Genomic DNA, 20,588 nt, shown 5'->3' on the forward strand with positions numbered 1-20,588 from the left:
CGGGGCAGCTGCGGATTGGAGGGGAGGGGAGACAGGGGGCGGGGCTTCGGGGGGAAACGAGTGCCCGCATCAATCATGCAGGCAGCTCTGCTTCCTGCCGCAACGGCCCGCGGCCGGAGTAGAGCGGCCCTGCGCCCCGAAGCCGGCTTCCTGCGCCCGAACAGGGTGAAGCGCCGCTGGGTGGAGGGCTCGGCGGCCCAGGCGGGAGGCGCAGGTAAGGGCGGGCGTCTGGCGCGCCGCCTGCTGGGGCTGGGAATGGGGAAGAAGGTCGGTTTGGGGCGCTCTGGGGTCCGAGCGGAGGGGAAGGCGAGAGCTGGGGTTCCCCGACCGCGGCTGGAGGCCGGGCTGCGCCCGCGGCTGGGCAGGGGCGGGCCGAGGACCCGTGCCCGCTGGTAGCCGGCTCCTCTGATTGCCGGGCTGCCCCGGGTTATGTGAGGATGGAGGGGAGCCGGGTGGGGCTGTTCTGGAAGAGGTTTCCTTGGAAACGGGAAGTTCCCGCGTCCTGCGTCCCTAACTGAGCCTGTTTGGAGGTGCGCAGCCCAGTTCCTCCTCCCGCGGGTGGATGCGCTCTGGATTTGTGTGTTAGGGGGGGGTCCCCTGGACTCGGAAAGAAAGTTCCTGGGCTGCAGAAAGGACAGCAGCAGGGGGTTCACAGGTGTGGACGCCTCCTTCAGTGCTCGCCTCGCTCTCCGAGGCTGTTCCGTCTCTGCCGTGCTTCACAGTCTAAGACAGTGGTTCTCAACCTTCCTAATGCCGCGACCCTTTAATACAGTTCCTCATGTTGTGGTGACCCCCAACCATAAAATTATTTTCGTTGCTACTTCATAACTGTAATGTTGCTACTGTTATGAATCGTCATGTAAATATCTGATATGCAGGATGTATTTTCATTGTTACAAATTGAACATAATTAAAGCATAGTGATTAATCACAAAAACAATATGTAATTACATATGTGTTTTCCGATGGTCTTAGGCGACCCCTGTGAAAGGGTCGTTCGACCCCCAAAGGGGTTGCGACCCACAGGTTGAGAACCATTGGTCTAAGACGAGGAGTCTTGATTTCCCAACTAGGAGTTGTTCCCAGCAAGAGGGTGAGACTGGGATGTGATAGGCATTTTTAAGGAATTAAGATTCTTTTGTCTAATAGAGAGACTGTTCTTAAGACATTCCAGAAATAGGAGAAATGCTGGGATTCTGTGTAAATCAAGTTATGTATCTGGTGTCTGTATATGTTGAATGATCATATATTGATTCAGTGCATCCTCTGTTGTAAAATTAGTACGCTGTGGACGGTACAGGTAGTTGCTTGGTACATTGCACTGTCTTATTTCTGATTTATTTACATCTTATTTCTGACTTACTTGAATCTCGTTTTCTGCCACTCCAAAAATTCCCACTCCATCAGGATTCTTAGAAAAACATATTTTCTTGGTTTCTCGCACTTGGGTTTGTGGCAAAGATTGAGCAGGTTAAGTCTCTTCTGTAGAGCCAGACTACTTTCCTGAATCCTCCCCCTTTTCTTTTTGGGATGAGTAATAGGGATCACGTTGTGGTTTTCCTTTAGTGTTTCTGTTGGCCTGGCGATCAAAAGTTGAACAACAACAAAAAATCTTTGTTAATGAAGACTAACATTTCTGATATTCAGCTGTCTTACATTATTAGATATGTTTTGAAAAAACTACTTAGAAGCCCTGGCCGGATTGCTCAGTTGGTTAGAGCATTGTCCGGATACGCCAAGGTTTCGGATTCCATCCCTAGTCAGGGCACATACAAGAATCAACCAATGAAAGCATAAATAAGTGGAACAACAAATCTCTCTCTCTCTCTCTCTCTCTCTCTCTAATCAATTTTTTAAAAATTTAAAAAATACTTAGAAATGACGACTGATATTTGGATCTTTTTTATGTGCAGAAATTTTGATATTGGCTGGCAGATTGGGTTTATTTTCTACATTTTAATACCTGATTAGCCTTCAGGCTGGCTTACGCAACAAGAGAGTGTGAAGTGGGTCTGCAAATAATCAATAGCAGCCTTCCAATGAGAAGAGGCAAAGCAAGTACTGGTGATACATGGATGAATAAGGTTAATACTTTTAATTACCGATCAGCCAGGGAAGAGTCCTAGTTTATTTCAGAGACAGTTGTTAAGCTACCAGAGAATAAGAGTTGTAAGGTAGGTGTGTTTTTTTCCCCCCAGAATCCTGTTGGCATTATGTGATTTTTAAATTAACTCTATGTGGTTGTATTTATATTTCACATACTACATTTGATGAGTGTTTTCATGGTAATTTTTATCCTCACACCTCTATAGCTAACTAAAGAGTGGATGACTCTTAAAACTAATGCTAGGACTCTGGGCAGATTGCTAACTGCTTCTGATGGTACTTTTGTCAAAGTAGAATGCTTGTAGACTGACTTCGAGGCCTGAGGCTTATTGCCATTACATTATTCTTTCTTTTCAAGTACTTCCACCCCCCTGTTTTTTGAAATTTACATTTGATCAGTCTCCAGCTTATTTACTAATCCTTTATGGGAAAATATGGATTGTCACGACACTTGAGGAGGATTGCTGACTGGGCTCCCCAGTAGAAGATGATGATAAAGAGGTTCCCTTCCCTCTCTCCTCCCCCCTCTTCTCTCCCTCCTCTTCTCCCTCTGCTCCTTCCTCTTCCTCCTTTCCTTTTCCCCTCCCTCCATTTCAGTAAACATTTACTGCCAAAATTCCGTTCAAGTCAGTGGTTTCAATTCTGTTTTGTTTAATTTGTTAAGTAAATTATTAATCAGGCAACATCTTGAGTGATTAGAATTCAGAATGGCTGGATTTGGAAGTCTGTGTGGCGCTACCCAAGCCATTTTGCTCTAAAGAAGTACTCTGGCTGAAACCTGGGCTTTAGTTTCAGCTCTCCCACTGACTAGTTGTGTGACTCTCAAGAAAGTTGTTTTAGGCTCAGTGTACATCAGTTCCCTCAAAGGTAAAATACAGTAATAAGGCCAGTTCTGTGCACCTTTCAGGATTTTTGTAACAACTAAATGAGATGGTAAATATGATTTTGAAAGTGAAAACATTTTGTAAGAGTATAATGTCCTCTTTGTAAAGTTTAAATTAGATGACAAAACTATAGCACTTTAATGACTAGAGTTATGCATAGTTCATGGTTCTTCCCTTTTATGTGAAGTATTAATCAATATGGCAGGAAATAGACAGCAGTGCTTTTCTGTAACTTCCATCTGGTGATGTGGTTACCTTCATTCACTAGTACTGCTTTGGTTTGACTAGGAATTTTGGTTAGTGCCTGGGAGGAAAATGATGGGGAACAGCTTGTTGATGTGGTTAGTCCCAAGGTGTGGAGGCATAGCTTGGGGTAATTTTTGAGTTGTTTTCTTTTAAAATACATTTTTATTGATTTCAGAGAGGAAGGGAGAGGGAGCAGGAGAAACAGCAATGATGAAAGAGAATCATTGATTGGCTGCCTCCTGCACACCCCCCCTACTGGGGATTGAGCCCACAACCTGGGCATGTGCCCTTGATGGGACCCTTTAGTCCGCAGGCCGACTCTCTGTCCACTGAGGCAAACCATCTAGGACTGAGGTTTTTTAAAGTGTCGTTATGGGATGACTATTTCATTTTCTTGGAAATAGTTACCCTTTATAGTTTTTTAAAAGAAAAATTTGAAGTGAGTCAAATAACACTTTTAGGAATTTATATGCTGTGTAAAACTGGTTTCCTCCCCTAACATAAAAAAAAGCTATCAAATATCTCTCCAAAAAACTTAAAGATGAAAAAGATAAACTATATAAAAATGCATTTTATTTCTTTTTACCTGTTCACACTTATGCCCTGCTTCTAATTTTTAAATACTTTCGATAATTTCTGTAATTTGAATAGCAATGTTGACATTAGATTGGCTATATAATCATGATTTTAGGTGAGTGAGACTTATTTATGATCTAGAATCTAGATAGAGCATCGAGTTTTCACGCCTTAATTTGTAGTTTGTGCTAAGCTATGTGATTTATTTACTCTTTGGTTTTCATAGTCTGAATTTTCAGTTATTTAGGGATGCTGTCTGTAATTAACGCTTGGGCTTCTTGAGGAACCTTATATCTTGTGCTTCTTTCTTTCATTTTTTTAGACTCATGAAATGGCCACAGATGATAAGACTTCCCCAACGTTGGACTCTGCCAATGACCTGCCTCGATCTCCAACTAGTCCCTCGCATCTCACACACTTTAAACCTTTGACTCCTGATCAGGACGAACCTCCTTTTAAATCAGCGTATAGTTCTTTTGTAAATCTCTTTCGATTTAACAAAGGTAAGACTTATTCTTAAAGATTAGAGAACCTACAATTTTGATTCTCTGAAATTCTCTTGTTCAGGTTTCATCTTGTGTCTTTGCAAGAGGGTAAATTATTAACAAGGAGAGAGCTTTAATCATAGGTCACAGATTTACTGCCTGAGAGAAAGCTAGAATTTTCACTGTAATATTACTATTTATTGGCAAATGAATATCTGAATAAATGTTAAAAGAAGGTCCCTTTTTAAAGTGTGTCTCCCCCGCCCCACACACACTTTTTTAAAAATTTATGTTTCAACTTCTTAAGTTCACAGAATGAACTTTGTTCTTTTAGGGATTAATAGCCAAAACATTTTTAATTAAAGCAATGAATCTAAAAGAATCAGCACATGGGAAAAAAAGTTATTTTTTTTTTTTTTCAAAAATGGAAACTATCGTAAGGCCTGTTGTTGACCTAAACCCATTAGGTAAGGTAAAAATGTAATGCTATCAAATTAAAAGATACTTTCAAAGTGAACTCTTTTTATATATTTTTTACCTGAAAGAAAAGTTAAGAAAACATGGCCTACATTTTTTGCTTTATATTTGGCTATATTATTTGAAGTGGATTAAGAAATAAACCCTTTTGTTGTAAGGAATTTGGGGGGTTAATAGTTTAAGTAGAAATTTTAATAGTATTAACTGACTTTTATTAGTAGTCATGTTTAAAGCTCTGTAAAAAATGCTAGCCCATTTTTAATTTTTTTAAAACCTCCTACAGATTTATTTATTTATTGTTAATCCTCTCTAACAGATAAATGGATACTTTTCCATTTATCTGTTAGAGAGAGTGGAAGAGAGTGAAAGACTGAGAGAAACATCGATGTGAAAGAAACACATCGATTGGTTGCCTCCTGCACGTGGCCTGACGGGACCGGCAGGACTGGACTGTGCCAGGGAGGAGAGCCTGCAACCAAGGTACATGCCCTTGACCAGAATCAACCAGGGACCCTTCAGTCTGCAGGCCGATGCTCTATCCACAGCCAAATTGGCTAGGGCCTAGCCCATTTTCTAGACCAGCAGTTCTCAACCTGTGGGTCGCGACCCCTTTGGGGGTCGAACGACCCTTTCACAGGGGTCGCCTAAGACCATCGGAAAACACATATATAAGTACACATTGTTTTTATGATTAATCACTACGCTTTAATTATGTTCAATTTGTAACAATGAAATTGGGGGTCACCACAACCTGAGGAACTGTATTAAAGGGTTGCGGCATTAGGAAGGTTGAGAACCACTGTTCTAGACAGTTTAGAAAAATAAGCTATTGTTTAGAATAGTTTTAGATTTACAGAAAAATTGAGAAAATAGTACAGAGAGTTCTCATATACCCCACATCCAGTTTCTTTTATTAACATCTTACGTTAGTATGATACATTATTAAAATTAATAAATGAACAACTATTGATATATTATTAATTAAAGTATGTATTTTACTCATATGTCTTTAGTTTTTACCTAATGTCCTGTCAGGAGACCACATTATATTTAGTCATCATAAGATAATTTTTTTATTTAGCAAATGTTTATTGATCACCTACTATCCACTGGGTACTGTTTTAATAGCACAAGGGATCTGATTTATCCCAGAAACAAAACAGACCCTTTCAAAAATCTATGCCTTTGTGTGAAGCTTGGATTCTATTTTCTTTAATATGTTCAAGATATTTCTAATGAAAACTGAAACAAACTGAAGATCACATATACCTGGGATATGAATATTGGCCTGTAATTTGGCCACTTCTTTGGATTTTTAAAAAAATCCTACTTTTTAATTATGCATGTAATACATATATACATTCCTTCCTGAAAGACTTCAGCTATTTCCTTCTCTCTGCTGAACTCCCTCGTTTTTCAAAATAATGCCAAGCTTTCCTTTGCTACAGAGAGAGCCGAAGGGGGCCAGGGTGAGCAGCAGTCTCTAAGTGGAAGTTGGACCAGCCCTCAGCTCCCTTCAAGAGCACAGTCTGTGAGGTCACCTACATCTTATAAAAAACAGCTTAATGAGCAACTCCAGCGGCGATCTTCAACAGTGTTAGGTAAGACAGTGTTCTCACTTCATTCTTCTCTGTGCTTTAGATTCTTCCACAGTCATTGTTTCCCAGGTTGCTTTTGTCTTAACTTTTCTGCAGTTTGCAATGGTCAGGTACGCTTCAGAATTAATGAAACTGTTGCCTAGATAGTGAAAGAATTTGTATATACCTAAAGAAATTTCTTAAACATTTTATTAAACTTTAATTTAGGCTGGGCAGAAACCTCTTGACTGTTTTTTGATTAATTACTTGCTTGGGTTTCAGCAGAGAACAGTTTGCCACATCCCCAGGAGAACACAGGTTAGTTTCCGCTTTGTGAATGAACTCTGCATCTGTTCGTGGGATGGCTCGTGTAATGTGATGTGCATGCCTCTGGCTGCAGAACTCTACCCACTCCATTAATGGGCTGCCACGGGCTCTTGGCCTTCTGTCCTTGTTGGGGTGCAAACTGTCAGTGTGGCTGGGTAAGCTGAGCTCCTCTTGCCTGTATGTTGTCCATCCTGGTCTACTCCATAGTCATCTCATTCATTTTCATGCTTTTCTGATGAGTATAGGCTGGGAATCAGTGCCTGAATTGAGAGGCTATCGATAAAGTGAGTTGTTTTATGCTTTATTTTTGTTGGATTATTAAACTCAGTGAAGTGGTTTGCCCAGCTCAAGGTGACAGAAGAAAGGCAGTGAGAGGTAGCATAATAGAAGGTAAGGGGTGCAGCATTGGAAATCAAGTGCCTTTGAACGTCAGATCCTCGTCTTGTCTGCCAGCCTCCTCCATGAGATCCTCGAGTGAAAGATAGGCAGGTGCAGGTAATGGTGGCTGTCAGGAGGATGTTTTATTGCTAATTGAGACTTGGTTTAGAACCTTCAGGTGGGACAGAAGGAGGAGAAACCAAGCAGAAGAGTTGCTCTCTGAGGACTGGAACAGAGCTGGCTGCATCACCCCGCATATTTCCCAGGCCAGAGAGCCTCAGCCGGGGTTACGGCAGCATCTGGGAGGAAGAATCAGAAGGTGGGAAGGGGGAGAGGGAGAATGGAGCTCTCCTTTTACCTCAAGGAATGGAAGGGAAGAGACTATCCCCTCTTTAACCTCTAACCTCAGTAAACTCTCCTTAGCTCTTGAAGCTGACTGTGGCAGCACGCCTGTTCTTGTTGAGGTAGCACTTTGGACTAAAGCCTGTGCTGAATTAAGCATAGGACATCTTCTTTTGTAAAATTGAGAAGTCGGACTAGAATCTCATCGTTTAGGGTTAGAAACTGACAGCCTACCAAATCTTGCTTTGGTGTTTTGATAAACTTGAATTTAAGTATCAGCAGGTGGAGCCTGTAATGTCTGGTTTGCTGCAGTCCCCACCTTTTCTTATTGTTTTGTACCAGGTGCACTTGATTCTTTTATTCTACCCTACCTGTGGTCGCTAACCTTTCTGGTCCGAGGACCACCTGTTGGCAACCGCTGTGCTAGAGGCTCAGAAACCCGGGACTGTCTGACCAACCAAATTCCTTTCCCTGTTACAAGGCTGTCGTTCCACAATATACTAGCTCTATGACCAAGGGAAAACCATTTAATTTTCTAATATTGGCTTTACAAGAGGTGCAGCTGAGGTTGTTTACCTAATGGCAGAGTGCTAGACCAGTGTTTCCCTCAGGGCTCTTTCATCTTCATCTGGGAGCTCTGATTCTTTTGGTTTCAGGAACAGACCTGCTGTTCCTTTCCTAGTGGCTGATGCTTTTAGTACTCTCTCACACTCCTAACTGGCTAAATGCAAGGGGCTTCACAATTAATTGTTTGTTGCCTGTGCATGAGAGCATAACCGTTACGATTCTAACAGCTTCATCTGTCTCTTTTTCAACTAATAAATCATGGAGAGTTGCTTTATATTGTGATACTAAAAAAAAGTGATCATTCTAATACTCATACTTCCCCCCCAGAATCCTTTTTAAAAAAAATGTATTGATTGATTTAGAGAGAGAGAGAGAGAGAAACATTGGTTTGCTGTTCCACCCATTTCTGCATTCATTGGTTGATTCTTGTATGTGCCCTGACTGAGAGTTGAACCTGCAACCTTAGCATATCGGGGCGGTACTCTGATCAACTGAGCTACCCAGCCCAGGTTCAGACTCATACATTTTTATTGTAGTAACAACATAGGTATCTGCTGAAATTAGGACATTATTATTTATAGAAAGAAAGTTTTCTAACATAGGTTTAGCTAATTATTTCTGTATTTAAATTATCTAGGAAAATCCTTCGTCAATTTGGATTTATATATGGACCTTTCATTTATTGTAATCCTTTTTTTCCTACTAACTCAAAGCACACCTAAAACAAATCAAGCAAATAAGTAAGTTAAAGAAAGATGTAGCATGGGTATTTTCCATCTTACTTTGTTAAGATTATTAGGTTAATAAGTTTAAATTAATAGGCATGTTCATTCCTTTTGTCAAGCCACCTCCATTTCATCCTTAGGTTTTATAGCTGCCAGAGCCAGGACTAGGTGGAAACGTCAGTAGTGATCTTGCTCTAAATAAAAAGGAATGATATGACAGCTTTGGCAGGCACACCCATCCTGGCCACAAAACTGGAATTTGGACTGTGGTTATTGATAGGCCTGGCTCTAGTAGTGCTATTTTAAGTGTAAGTGGTGCCCTCCACTGTGGAGCTGTAGGGGCAGGGAGGTAGCAGAATGGGTGGCATCGAATTCTAGCGATTCTTTGGCAGTTTTCATCTGCTTGGACACTGGTGAAGGGAAGCCTGTGGGTAAATGACCATCCTGGATGTTCTCAAGTCTGTCAGCCTCTTTGGGATTGGGCTGTTCAGTTCCGTTCTGAGCATCTGCTGTGAGACTTTGGATACGTGGTCTGCAGACTGAACTGAACTGCTCAATCCTGTTGCTGTGTTGTTGTTTTTAAATAATTTTAAAAATATTTTTATTGATTTCAGAGAGGAAGGGAGAGGGAAAGAGAGATAGAAACATCAATGATGAGAGAGAATCATTGATCGACTGCTTCTTGCACACACACCCACTGGGGATCGAGCCCTGACCAGGAATCGAACCCTGACCTCCAGGTTCAACCACTGAGCTGTGCTGGCTGGGCTGTTGCTGTTTAACTATAGAGACTAAACTAGGTTAACTCGCTGGGATTGCTTTTTCTGCTTCTAAATTTCTAGCTGGTGTTTACTATGGCTTGGGATCAAAGGGCCCAAGAAATCACTCATGAATTTTGGGCCATGTAAGCAAGTCTCCCATCCCAGGCCTCAAAACCACCAGTGGTCTCAGACAGTGCTTATCTTAGGTAGCCTTACTTGCTTGTGAAGTAGTGTTTTATATGGTAATATAAAGACACCGTTGAAAGAAACACTTTGAACGCCTCTTACCTTTCTTTATAAAGACTAGTTTTAACTCAGTCCATATCACTGGCTGTGAGAACATAAGTATATACTAACTAGAGGCCCGATGCATGAAATTCGTGCAAGAGTAGGCCTTCCTTCCTCCGGCTGCTGACAACGGCTTCCCTCTGGCACCTGGGACCTGGCTTCCTTTGAAGCCCCGGATTCATCCAGAAGGTCGTCTGGAAGGACGTTTGGTCTAATTAGCATATTATACTTTTATTATTATAGATAATATGAGGCACTGTGCATCACATATATACCTTGTTTTGCATAGATACTGAAAACTATTTACAAGGTTCTTTTTATTTTTTTGGTTAATCTGACTCAGAAACAAGAAGGAAAGCAGAACCTACCTTTGGAGGTCATGACCCTCGTACAGCCGTTCAGCTTCGAAGCCTCAGTACAGTATTAAAACGCCTCAAGGAAATCATGGAGGGAAAAAGCCAGGTACAGTCCAAGGGCTTTAGAAGATACTTATTAAGCCTTTATATGGGTTCATACCATACTCACTGAAAATGGCATAATGTCCTTGAAATCAAGTTCAGTTAGTACTTAATTTTTTTTTTTTTTTAATATATTTTATTGATTTTTTACAGAGAGGAAGGGAGAGAGATGGTTAGAAACATCGATGAGAGAGAAACATCCATCACTGCCTCCTGCACATCTCCCACTGGGAATGTGCCCGCAACCAAGGTACATGCCCTTGACCGGAATCGAACCTGGGACCTTTCAGTCCGCAGGCCGACGCTCTATCCACTGAGCCAAACCGGTTTCAGCAGTTAGTACTTAATTTTAATTGATCACTTTCCCCTCTTTATAGTTAGATGTTCTTTTGTGTTCTGTTCAAAACACAATAAAAAGCTTTATTATTTGTGTGAAGTTTAGGGGTCAAGCTCCGTTCTTTTCCTCATTGCTGTCCAGTGGGACCCAGCATCATGTTTGAAAAGACCATCCTTCACTGAATGCATTATAAATCTTGTCAAGTCCATAGATATGTGTGTAAGGATGTGCTAGGCTCTCTTTTCTGCTCCATAGCTTCATTTTTTTCTATTCTTGAACTAATACTCTAAAATTATTGTAGCTTTACATGATGGTTGGTCATGTAAGTCCTTCAGTTTTGTTTAAGATTGTCATGGTGAGTTTGGCTCTTTCCATTTCCATATGAATTCTAGGAGTAGCTTTTCAGTTTCTGCAAAAGAAGCTGTATAAAACTTTGGTTAGCATTGCATTTGCTATTGAATCTTCATCAGTATTTTCAAGAAGCCTTCACATATTTTGTTACAGGATAGTGACCTGAAGCAATACTGGATGCCAGATAGCCAATGTAAGGAGTGCTATGACTGCAGTGAGAAGTTTACAACCTTTAGGCGCAGACACCATTGCCGACTGTGTGGGCAGATATTCTGCAGTCGTTGCTGTAATCAAGAAATCCCGGGAAAATTTATGGGCTATACAGGTAAATGCATTTTATTGACAGTCTTACAGTTTTTAAACATAAGTATAAAATAGTTATAATACAGACTGATATTAAGCTAATTTTTATTTTGGGCTTAATGTGTGAGCCATGGAAAACACAGAGGTCAGAGGACACAGCTTTGCTTTTAAAGGCTTCATAGTTGAATAACATAGTAGATGGGGATGTTTATAAATAAGTAGAGTAACAGACAGGATATCGTAGATGCTATCAGAAAACCCTAGGGGCATTAACATTTATTACCCAAGGTGGTTAGAGTAGGTTACTTAGGAATTTATATTACTATGAGAGTTTTCATTTTATAAAATACAGATTTTCTTTGAGTATATGACTGTGCTTTAGTAAATTGCATCTCTCATTCTTTCATAAGTTTTAGCAATGTAGGAATTTTAATTATTTGTTGAAGCAGAAAAAAACTAAACAATGGTGTGTGGATTTATACAGTGATTTTTGAAAGTGGAAAGTGGGCAGACGGTACCCAAATGAAAACACTCTAAGCATCTCATGTTATTTTCATTATCATGCAGATTTTCCTTTTGGCTTTATTTACTTCTTTTTTCACCTAAACTGTTACAGAGTTTTAGACCTGAATTATCTTTCATTCAGATTATGGCTATAGCCTTTAAAAAGATTTTTTTACCATTAGTTTTTTCTACCTGTAATTCACTTTCCGTACTCTAGCAGGTATTCTTTTTTTAAAAAAAAATATATTTTATTGATTTTTTTACAGAGAGGAAGGGAGAGGGATAGAGAGTTAGAAACATCAATGAGAAAGAAACATCTATCAGCTGCCTCCTGCACACCCCCTACTGGGGATGTGCCCGCAACCAAGGTACATGCCCTTGACCGGAATTGAACCTGGGACCCTTCAGTCTGCAGGCCAATGCTCTATCCACTGAGCCAAACCTGTTAGGGCTCTAGCTGGTATTCTTAATTAAATTAAGTTAAATGCTAATTTGATCATGTCAGGGTATTCCCGGCCTAAAACCCTTTCAGAAATCCTATTTCCCTCAGGATAAAATCCTGTCGTCTTAATATGGTTTGTGTGTTAGTTTTCTAGGACGGTCATAACAAAATATTACAAACTAAGCAAAATGTTAATTTTGCTTAAAATACATGCATAATTTAATAAAACAGTACTATATTAGTAGTCTTAAAATGAAAATATAAAACAAATAAATTATACTTGGTAATAAAGTAAAAGTTGACTAAGAAATCTTTCTGTTCTATCGTAGCACTTTTCTAATGTTGATGCTAAAAAATTTAAGGTTGCATTGTTAAATAACATGTTACTTGTAAAGTTTAATTATCTTATCTCCTTTTTTAGTGTACTAAAATATAGAATAACACAAATAGTTGTTACAGAAAAACAGTAGAAATGAAAACTTACATTTGGGCAGAACTGTACCCTAAATAAAATTACAATATTTAAAAGTATTAAATAACCTACTTGTTTGTCCTCCCAAGAATATTTTATTTCCATTCTAACTTTCACTATAAGAATTTTCTTAACAATCCCCCTTCCCCATATTTCCTATTATTTGTTTTAAAACAATGCCCCCTTGTGGAGGCTACTCTTTGGGGCTTCACAATAGAGACCCAGGTATCATATTTTTCTTCCTTACTTTTTGCTTGTGGAAAATACATGTTTCCATTTGTATTGGTTTATTTGCTTTATTTAAATTTTTTTTCTTGAACCTGCTGTCCCTTATTTTACTTTTTGAACCTTGAAAAATACTTTTAATCAGAGTTTTCTATCTACTATTACAGAGTGATTTTTTTTAACTTGTTATAAATACTTGAGGTAATTTGTATACTTGAATGAATTTATCATATGGTTTTTAAAGTATATAACTGAGCTAACAGAATTATTTTACTTTGTTAAAAATATTTTTTGGTTCTTACTTGAAGACATTCCCCTTTTATTATATTAACTATTGACCCAAAGATCTAATACATCTGTTAAGTAATACGTTGTTATCTTTTACTTATTTTTTTTCTTTTTCCTTTCTAGGGGACCTCCGAGCTTGCACATACTGTAGAAAAATAGCCTTAAGTTATGCGCACTCCACGGACAGTAATTCCATTGGGGAAGACTTGAGTGCTCTTTCAGATTCTGCCTCTTCGTTGTCTGTACTTGATCCTGGTGAGCCCCGAACACCTGTTGGGAGTAGAAAAGCCAGTCGCAACATATTTTTAGAGGATGACTTTGCCTGGCAAAGGTACTGTCACTTAAATATAATTTTATATTTGAGAAATACTGATAATCTTGTGCCCTGTGAGTGCTTTTAGTTAACATTTACCTTCTTTGAATTGTTAACCAAACGCACTTTGAATCGTTTCCTGCATATTCCTATTTTATCCTTTTTGTTTGGCTTGTCTCCAGAAGGATCACAGAGGATGTTTATGGGCAGTGATTATAACGACTAGTTAAAATGTCAAGAGGAGAGATTTTATATCTTACTCATTCACTGTTTTGTCCCTGACACCAAGAACAGTATGGGACCTATGTATGATCTAGATAATATTTGTTGAATAGACAGTAGAAGTTTAGGTCAATAATTTCTAATGTAGTCTTCTTATGAGAGTGTTCATAAGATTTATAGTCATAATATTTCAAATGAAATTAGATTATTCTTCCTCCTAGGGAACAGTTCATGTTTTTCCATCTGTCTAAACATGCTACACTGCCTGGTAGTGGAGGAAGTTACCAACTTTTTCTTGGAAGTTATCTGGAATTGTTTGAATTAGAATGCTAGAGTTCATCAGTTTCTGATTTCTTCTTCAGCTAAAGTGTTTTTGTGTCCATAATACCAATGTGGCCATGTTAAAGAGCTTAGAGTTTTAACTAATATCTTTCTGATTAGTGGTTATTATATTTATTACCCCTTAAGGGAGTGAGGAATTAGTATGTAACCAATGAATTTAAACAGTGGTCAAAATGAATGAATTATAGCTACATTCCATATATATGAATCTCAGGGACATAATGTAGAGTAGAAAAGAAAGTCACATTTATATCCAGTAATTATTCTTTTTACATAATGTTAAAGAATATACAGAATAAGCACACTGTCTAGGGATACCACCAATGGTTAACTTAAAGAAAAGGAAGAGACTGATAAATAGAAAATTTACAATGGTAGTTTCACTGAAGGCAGGGAGGGGGACGGCATTGGGTAGGAAAACACAAGCACTTGAAAGTCAGTGATAACGTTCTCTTAAATTGCTTAATGGTGCATTGGTGTTGGTGGCATCATGATTTTTTCTAATACATATATATTTACTAGTAACATTTGTTGATTTCAGAGAGGAAGGGAGAGGGAGAGAGAAATAGAAACATCAGTGATGAGAGAGAATCATTGATTTGCTGCCTCCTGCACGCCCCACACTGGGGATTGAACCTGCAACCCGGGCATGTGCCCTGACCGGGAATCAAACTGTGACCTCCTGGTTCATAGGTTGATGCTCAGCCACTGAGTCACACCAGCTAGGCCATCATGATTCTTTATATGTTTCAGGTACTTTATACATTTTAAGATTGATTCACATTTAATAAAACAAACATAGGAATTCTTTAGTTCTTGCTTACTTTAGTTATAATGTCTTTTAGTTGTACCTGGCCCTGTTGTGTGAGCCCAGAATTAGCAATGCAATTTAATAAACCAGGTTTGAAAGCATCCTGAGAGATGTAGGATAGATGTTAAAGGTGGGATAATTTTAGGTGTTGTGCTAATTGTTAATGTTCACTCTTTTTTAGTCATCATATCTCTGCAGTAGACACTACTTTCTCCTCTTGACAGATGTAGATGCTGAGGTTCAGAGAGATGACGCAGTGTACCCAAGGTCACACAGCTAGTAGGAGGTGGAGCCTGCACTTGGACCTGGGTGTGTCTGGCTCTGTAGTGCTATTCCAGTGGGTCATGGCGACTGAGAATAAAGTATTTGAGCTTAGGAATTCCCCCCTAAGTCACTTCAGAATTGTATTATTCACGTGAGAAGGAGTTTTCTAAGTAGCTATCCAACCAATTTATTATTTTAATGGCATTCCATATACATTCTATTATCAGTCTTTTGGCATTTGATATACTTATGATAAAAACCATACTCTTCCCACTTTAATTAAAGGAAGGAAACAAAAAATGGCCCATAATCTCATTATTACAGTGGAAAACAATCTGTTTTTCAGTGTTAAAGCATTTCATTGAAATTGGATTAGTTTGTTACTGTCCCAAATCATCTCAAGTTTTTCCTTTTTAATTTATAGTTTGATTCATCCAGAGTCCTCAAATACTTCTCTTTCAACAAGACTTGTATCTGTGCAAGAGGATGCTGGGAAATCTCCTGCTCGAAATAGGTAAGCTGCCAAGTAAAAACGCTATATTCTGTGTCTGGTTTTCCTTCTTCTCAGAGTAATGAGAAGAACAAACAGAAAAAAATGGGCAGGGTTGATTGCTACACACTTTCTTAGCTCTAAAATCTGAATTAAACTATCATTTCCTTTTTGCTAGTCAGCTCTCACTGTCTGAGTGACTTATTTCTACCTGTTTTCCACTGGCTTCAGATCTTGGAACCAATACCCTCCTCTTCTAACTGGTGCAGTAATCCAGACAAGAGAACAGGAGTAGTGGGCGTGGCTGGTCATATTCTAGATATACTTTGATTGTAGTGCTAACAGGACTTACTAAACAATTGGAGGTAAAAGATGACTCAGGTTTTTGGCCTGAGTGTGGTTGGGATGATGGAATTGTCATTTATTGAGATGGGGAAGACTTGGAGGAACAGTTTGGTTTTAGACATGCTGAATTTGAGATACCTTCTAGACATCCATGTGAGATGTCAAATAGTTCAGGAGAGAGCTGCAAGCTGGAGATACAAACTTGGGTGTTGGCATCATGTGGATGGTATTTAAAGCACTGAACCAGGATGGAGATCATCAAAAGAGTGAGTGTGCAAAGGGAGGAAATAAGGACCAAAGACTGGGGTTGGGGAAGTAAAGAGGAACCAGAAAAGGAGCCTGAGAAGGAGAGAGCAGTGAGGATGTGAGGAAACCCTGGAAGTGTGTCATCTTAGTAGCCAAGTGAAGACAGTTTTTCAAGGAGGGGCTTATCCTGCTACTATGCCTGGTGAGAGGAGGAGTGGAATATGCCCATTGGATTGAACAATGCTGACCTTGATTGGCAATTTCAGTGGGTCCTCTGGGCTTTAAGAGAGATTGGAAGGAGGATTGGAGATAGGAGTTTTGATATAGCAGGAAGGGAAACGCAGAGAGATTTGGAGTTGAGACAGTTTTATAAAAGATGGGACAAATTACAGTGTTTCTGTTGGCATGTGCAGAAATACTGGTACATAGTGGTAGCTGTGCTAATTTACTATATGTCTCCATGTGTTTTGAATTAACGTTAAGATTGATGTAAGTCTTTAGGAAAGTTGCAAATTAGTCAGTGAGTACTACCTCTAAGTAAAGTTTTAGTCAGCATTCTTACCACTAAGCTACTTATTAGAATAATTCACAACAAAATTGACTGATTTTCAAAGTTATTCTTGTTGTGACTATATCAGAATATGTGTAGGGATGGTTAGAATGTTAGAAAAGCAGAATGCATGGGTAATGCACACATTGGAAAAGAGATTTTAATTAGTTGAATAAGACTGGCTACTTTTCACTAAAATAAAGATTAGAAATGAATAACTGGTTATTTTTAAAATCTTGCTTATAGCCCTAGCCAGTTTGGCTCAGTGGATGAAGCCTCAGCCCAAGGACTGAAGGGTCCCCAGTTCGATTCCGGTCAAGGGCACATATCTCAGTTGCAGGCTCAATCCCCAAGTCCTGGTCCATATGAGAGGCAACCATTCAATGTGTTTCTCTCACATTAATGTTTTCTCTGTTTCTCCCCCCTTGATTCCACTCTCTCTAAAAATCAGTGGAAAAATATCCTCAGGTGAGGATTTAAAAAAAAAAAAAAGGTTAAAAAATTTTGCTTATATTATTTTAAAAGTATTTTTATCTTCATGTTAGTTCAAGTGAGACCTAGTTTTGAACGGCAGCCTGTTATTAGCTGAGTTGCTGTAGATAAATTACTTACTCTCTGATTCTTCATTTTTTAAATCTGTAGAATGAATCTAGTAGTATTTACTCCATGGAGTGCTGTGAGGATTAAATGAGGGAAGATACATATTCAGTAGACACTACTGAATGAGTATATAGTGTCTACTATACCATAGAAGCTTCTGCTTTTTATTCTTTATATGGAAGCTAAAATTGGGTTTCATTTTTTTCTAGGTAAAAGCTAACCAAATTTCTAGCTAAAATTTTTTTATAAAAGCTTGCTCAGTGCTATTGATACTCCACTTACAAGTCATTTATTTGGTAACTTTACCAAGAAGCAAAATTAAGGATATTATGTAAGTACTCATACAAAAAGAGAGGAAACACATTTCCACTAATTTTTTTATTGATTCAAAATGTAATAATTGAGGACAATATTTTTAATATAGATCTACTAATGAGAAGAAAGGAATTCTTTCTGGGGGGATAACATTTTGCTTAGTTGTGGTTCAAAGTTAGTGTTCCATGTCATCAGAACATTAGAGATGGTTAACTAAAAATATTCTTATTTCACTTAAAAATAGTTTTTATGCAAAAACTATTTGGCCTGTGGGCCATGTTTTCCTGTTCCTGATCTGCAAGATTACTTCTGCATTTAGACTATGATTCTTTATATTTCTCAGTTAAATAAAAATACTAATTTTCAGTATTTTAACAAGAGAGTTATGTTAGAAGAGTTTTTGTCTATTTCCTGTCAAATGTTACTGATGTATGAACTACATCTATAATGGTTTTCCTGTAATCTTTCCATAGCGGCTCTCTTTTAAATTTGTCTTGTAATAATTTTAGACTAGCATAGAAGTTGGAAATATAGTGCAGAGAGTTTCTGGATGCTCTTCTCCCAGCTTTCCCCGATGATAACATCACACATAGCCATCAGAGCTACTTTTACCAGTACCCTTAACATTGGCAAATAAGCATTTATCTAAAAATGAATTTATTGATGACAATTTATAACTGTGTTTCACTTTGTGTTTTTATTCCCAGATCAGCCAGCATTACTAACCTGTCACTGGATCGATCTGGTTCTCCTATGGTGCCTTCGTATGAGACATCTGTCAGTCCCCAGGCTAACCGAACATATGTGAGGACAGAAACCAATGAGGATGAACGCAAAATTCTTCTGGTACTCGTCCAGTATCTTTGGCCCATAGCTAGTTTTGATCATAAAGAATGTTTACCTTTCTGATTTTTCTTTTTTTTTTTTTTTCAAGAAACATACAAATGAAATAGCTAGTTAGCATATAAATTACATAGGGAAATAATTAGCTAAAGTTTTTATTAGTATCACCTGAGAAATTGGTCAAGCATTCCATGCTCATATATTGCATTAATATTTTCTTGACCCCTTTCATCTGGCAAGATCAGAATTCAGGTGCCTACATAATGAGAGAGCTTAACTTTTAGTTAGGTCCCAGATTGCTATTTAAACTTTAAAACATGTTTCTCACGCACATGGAATGCCTTCAGACATTTAATACTGTATGTTTATATGAGATAATAATCAGTTGTTTATTGAATTTATCTGTGTGTAAAATACTGTGTTCAATCGTAAGAGTGACTCAAAGAAATGGAAGAAATGGCTTCTGTCCTCAAGCTTGCAATTCACAAGGTAGATAGGAGATCAGTGGGTAGGTCCTTAATAGTAAAAGAAGTAATACTATGTAAGCATAACCAATGGACATAAGACACAGGGGGTAGGGGAGGCCGGGGGATTGTCAAGGGCGGGGGGAAAAAAAAGGAGACATATGTAATACTCTTTGTCATACTTTAAGCAATAAAAAAAAAGAAGTAATATTTTAATTATATAAAAAAAGAAAGCTCATTAGTAGTGAGGGAGTCAGGAAAGAACTTAAACTGAAAGGCTTGGACTGGACCTGGAAGGATGGAACGGACTGGGGAAAGCAAACCTGATTTAAAAGTGTGAGGAAAGGTATAGAAGTGAGAATAAGCATGGTGTTTTTCATGGATTGAGGTAGAAGTAGTATTTATTAGTCGGGAGAGGGATTAAGTTGCAGTCTGTGGACAATGAGGATGGAAAGTTATTTGGGGCTAATAACTTCACTGGTGGAAGGTGGAGAATTCAGTCTTTACAAGTTTAGATTTGAACCTGCAGGCACTGAGCAACATTGGAAGGTTTTCTGAGACAGGAGCCATCCATTGAAGGCCTTTCTTTAGGAAAAGTCACCTGGCAGTTGGGTGTAGGTGAGAGTGGTGGGAATCGGGTGAAGGCTGCTAGACACATTCACTCTGGGTTAGTGTTACCGACTGTTCATTCCCCTCCTTTGCCCCTCTCCTCAGAGGAGTATGACATTTTGTACTAACTGACTAGGAGACTGATATGTGCCACTGACTGAAAACACTCATTTGGCATAGTTGTTTTTTGGGTGGGGTGGGATGGGGGATAGTAGGTTTTCAGGAGAAAAAGTTTTATTTGGAATTTGATGAGCTGAGTTTAAGCTTGCCTCATGCAGGTGGCATTTCTATTAAATCGTGTAAATTAGCTATACAAAGACACCTGAATTGAGTTTTTTCTTCTTAATCTAAAAATCACAAGAAAGAATTTGAAAAGGTATACAACATCCTACTCAGGAGTAATTACTTGCTTATAATGTGACTTCAGGACAGTGTTCAGTTGAAGGACCTGTGGAAAAAGATATGCCATCACAGCAGCGGAATGGAGTTTCAGGATCACCGCTACTGGCTGCGAACACATCCGAACTGCATCGTGGGGAAGGAACTAGTCAACTGGCTAATCCGAAATGGACACATCACTACAAGGTAATGCTATCTTAAGAAAGAAAGCCTTGCCCTAACCGGTTTGGCTCAGTGGATAGAGCTTCAGCCTGCGGACTCAAAGGTCCCAGGTTCGAATCTGGTCAAGGGCATGTACCTTGGTTGCAGGCACATCCCCAGTAGGGAGTGTGCAGGAGGCAGCTGATTGATGTTTCTCTCTCTTTGATGTTTCTAACTCTCTATCCCTCTCCCTTCCTCTCTGTAAAAAAATCAATAAAATATATTTAAAAAAATAAAAATCATCATTCTCCCCTTTTAAAAAAAAAAAAAAGGAAAGAAAGAAAGCCTTTTTGACACTTATGTATTAACTAGAAGCCCTGTGCACGAACTCATGCACAAATGGGGTCCGGCCGGCCCACCCAGATGGGGGCTGATCAGGCCAGGCTGGCGGCTGGGGTGGGGGGCTGCGGGAGGTTGGGTGGGGCCGATGGGTGCCCCAATCAGGCTGGTTGGCT

At 39.1% G+C, this 20,588-nt stretch overlaps 1 protein-coding gene across 10 annotated transcripts in view; it reads left to right on the forward strand.

Annotated features, from left to right (window-relative positions):
* Positions 1-63: 63 nt before the first annotated feature.
* PIKFYVE (phosphoinositide kinase, FYVE-type zinc finger containing) overlaps positions 64-20,588 on the forward strand; it is a 74,057-nt gene continuing 53,532 nt past the window's right edge. For 4 of the 10 annotated variants that reach the window (XM_070421994.1, XM_070422001.1, XM_070421998.1 and 1 more), the window contains exons 1-10: positions 70-214; positions 4,135-4,315; positions 6,223-6,375; positions 6,634-6,669; positions 10,083-10,201; positions 11,039-11,210; positions 13,243-13,450; positions 15,496-15,585; positions 18,325-18,463; positions 19,961-20,118. In XM_070421994.1, coding sequence (XP_070278095.1) covers positions 4,144-4,315; positions 6,223-6,375; positions 6,634-6,669; positions 10,083-10,201; positions 11,039-11,210; positions 13,243-13,450; positions 15,496-15,585; positions 18,325-18,463; positions 19,961-20,118 — 1,247 coding nt within the window. In that variant the 5' untranslated portion in view covers positions 70-214; positions 4,135-4,143. Of the gene's footprint in view, positions 215-4,134; positions 4,316-6,222; positions 6,376-6,633; positions 6,670-10,082; positions 10,202-11,038; positions 11,211-13,242; positions 13,451-15,495; positions 15,586-18,324; positions 18,464-19,960; positions 20,119-20,588 lie in introns of all 10 variants that reach the window. The other 6 variants (XM_070422004.1, XM_070421999.1, XM_070421995.1 and 3 more) reach the window with 6 other exon arrangements.

Source organism: Myotis yumanensis, unplaced genomic scaffold (genome assembly GCF_028538775.1).
Source record: "Myotis yumanensis isolate MYYU_CA2020_CCGP unplaced genomic scaffold, mMyoYum1.0.hap1 SCAF_8, whole genome shotgun sequence".
Taxonomy (NCBI): Eukaryota; Metazoa; Chordata; class Mammalia; order Chiroptera; family Vespertilionidae; genus Myotis; species Myotis yumanensis.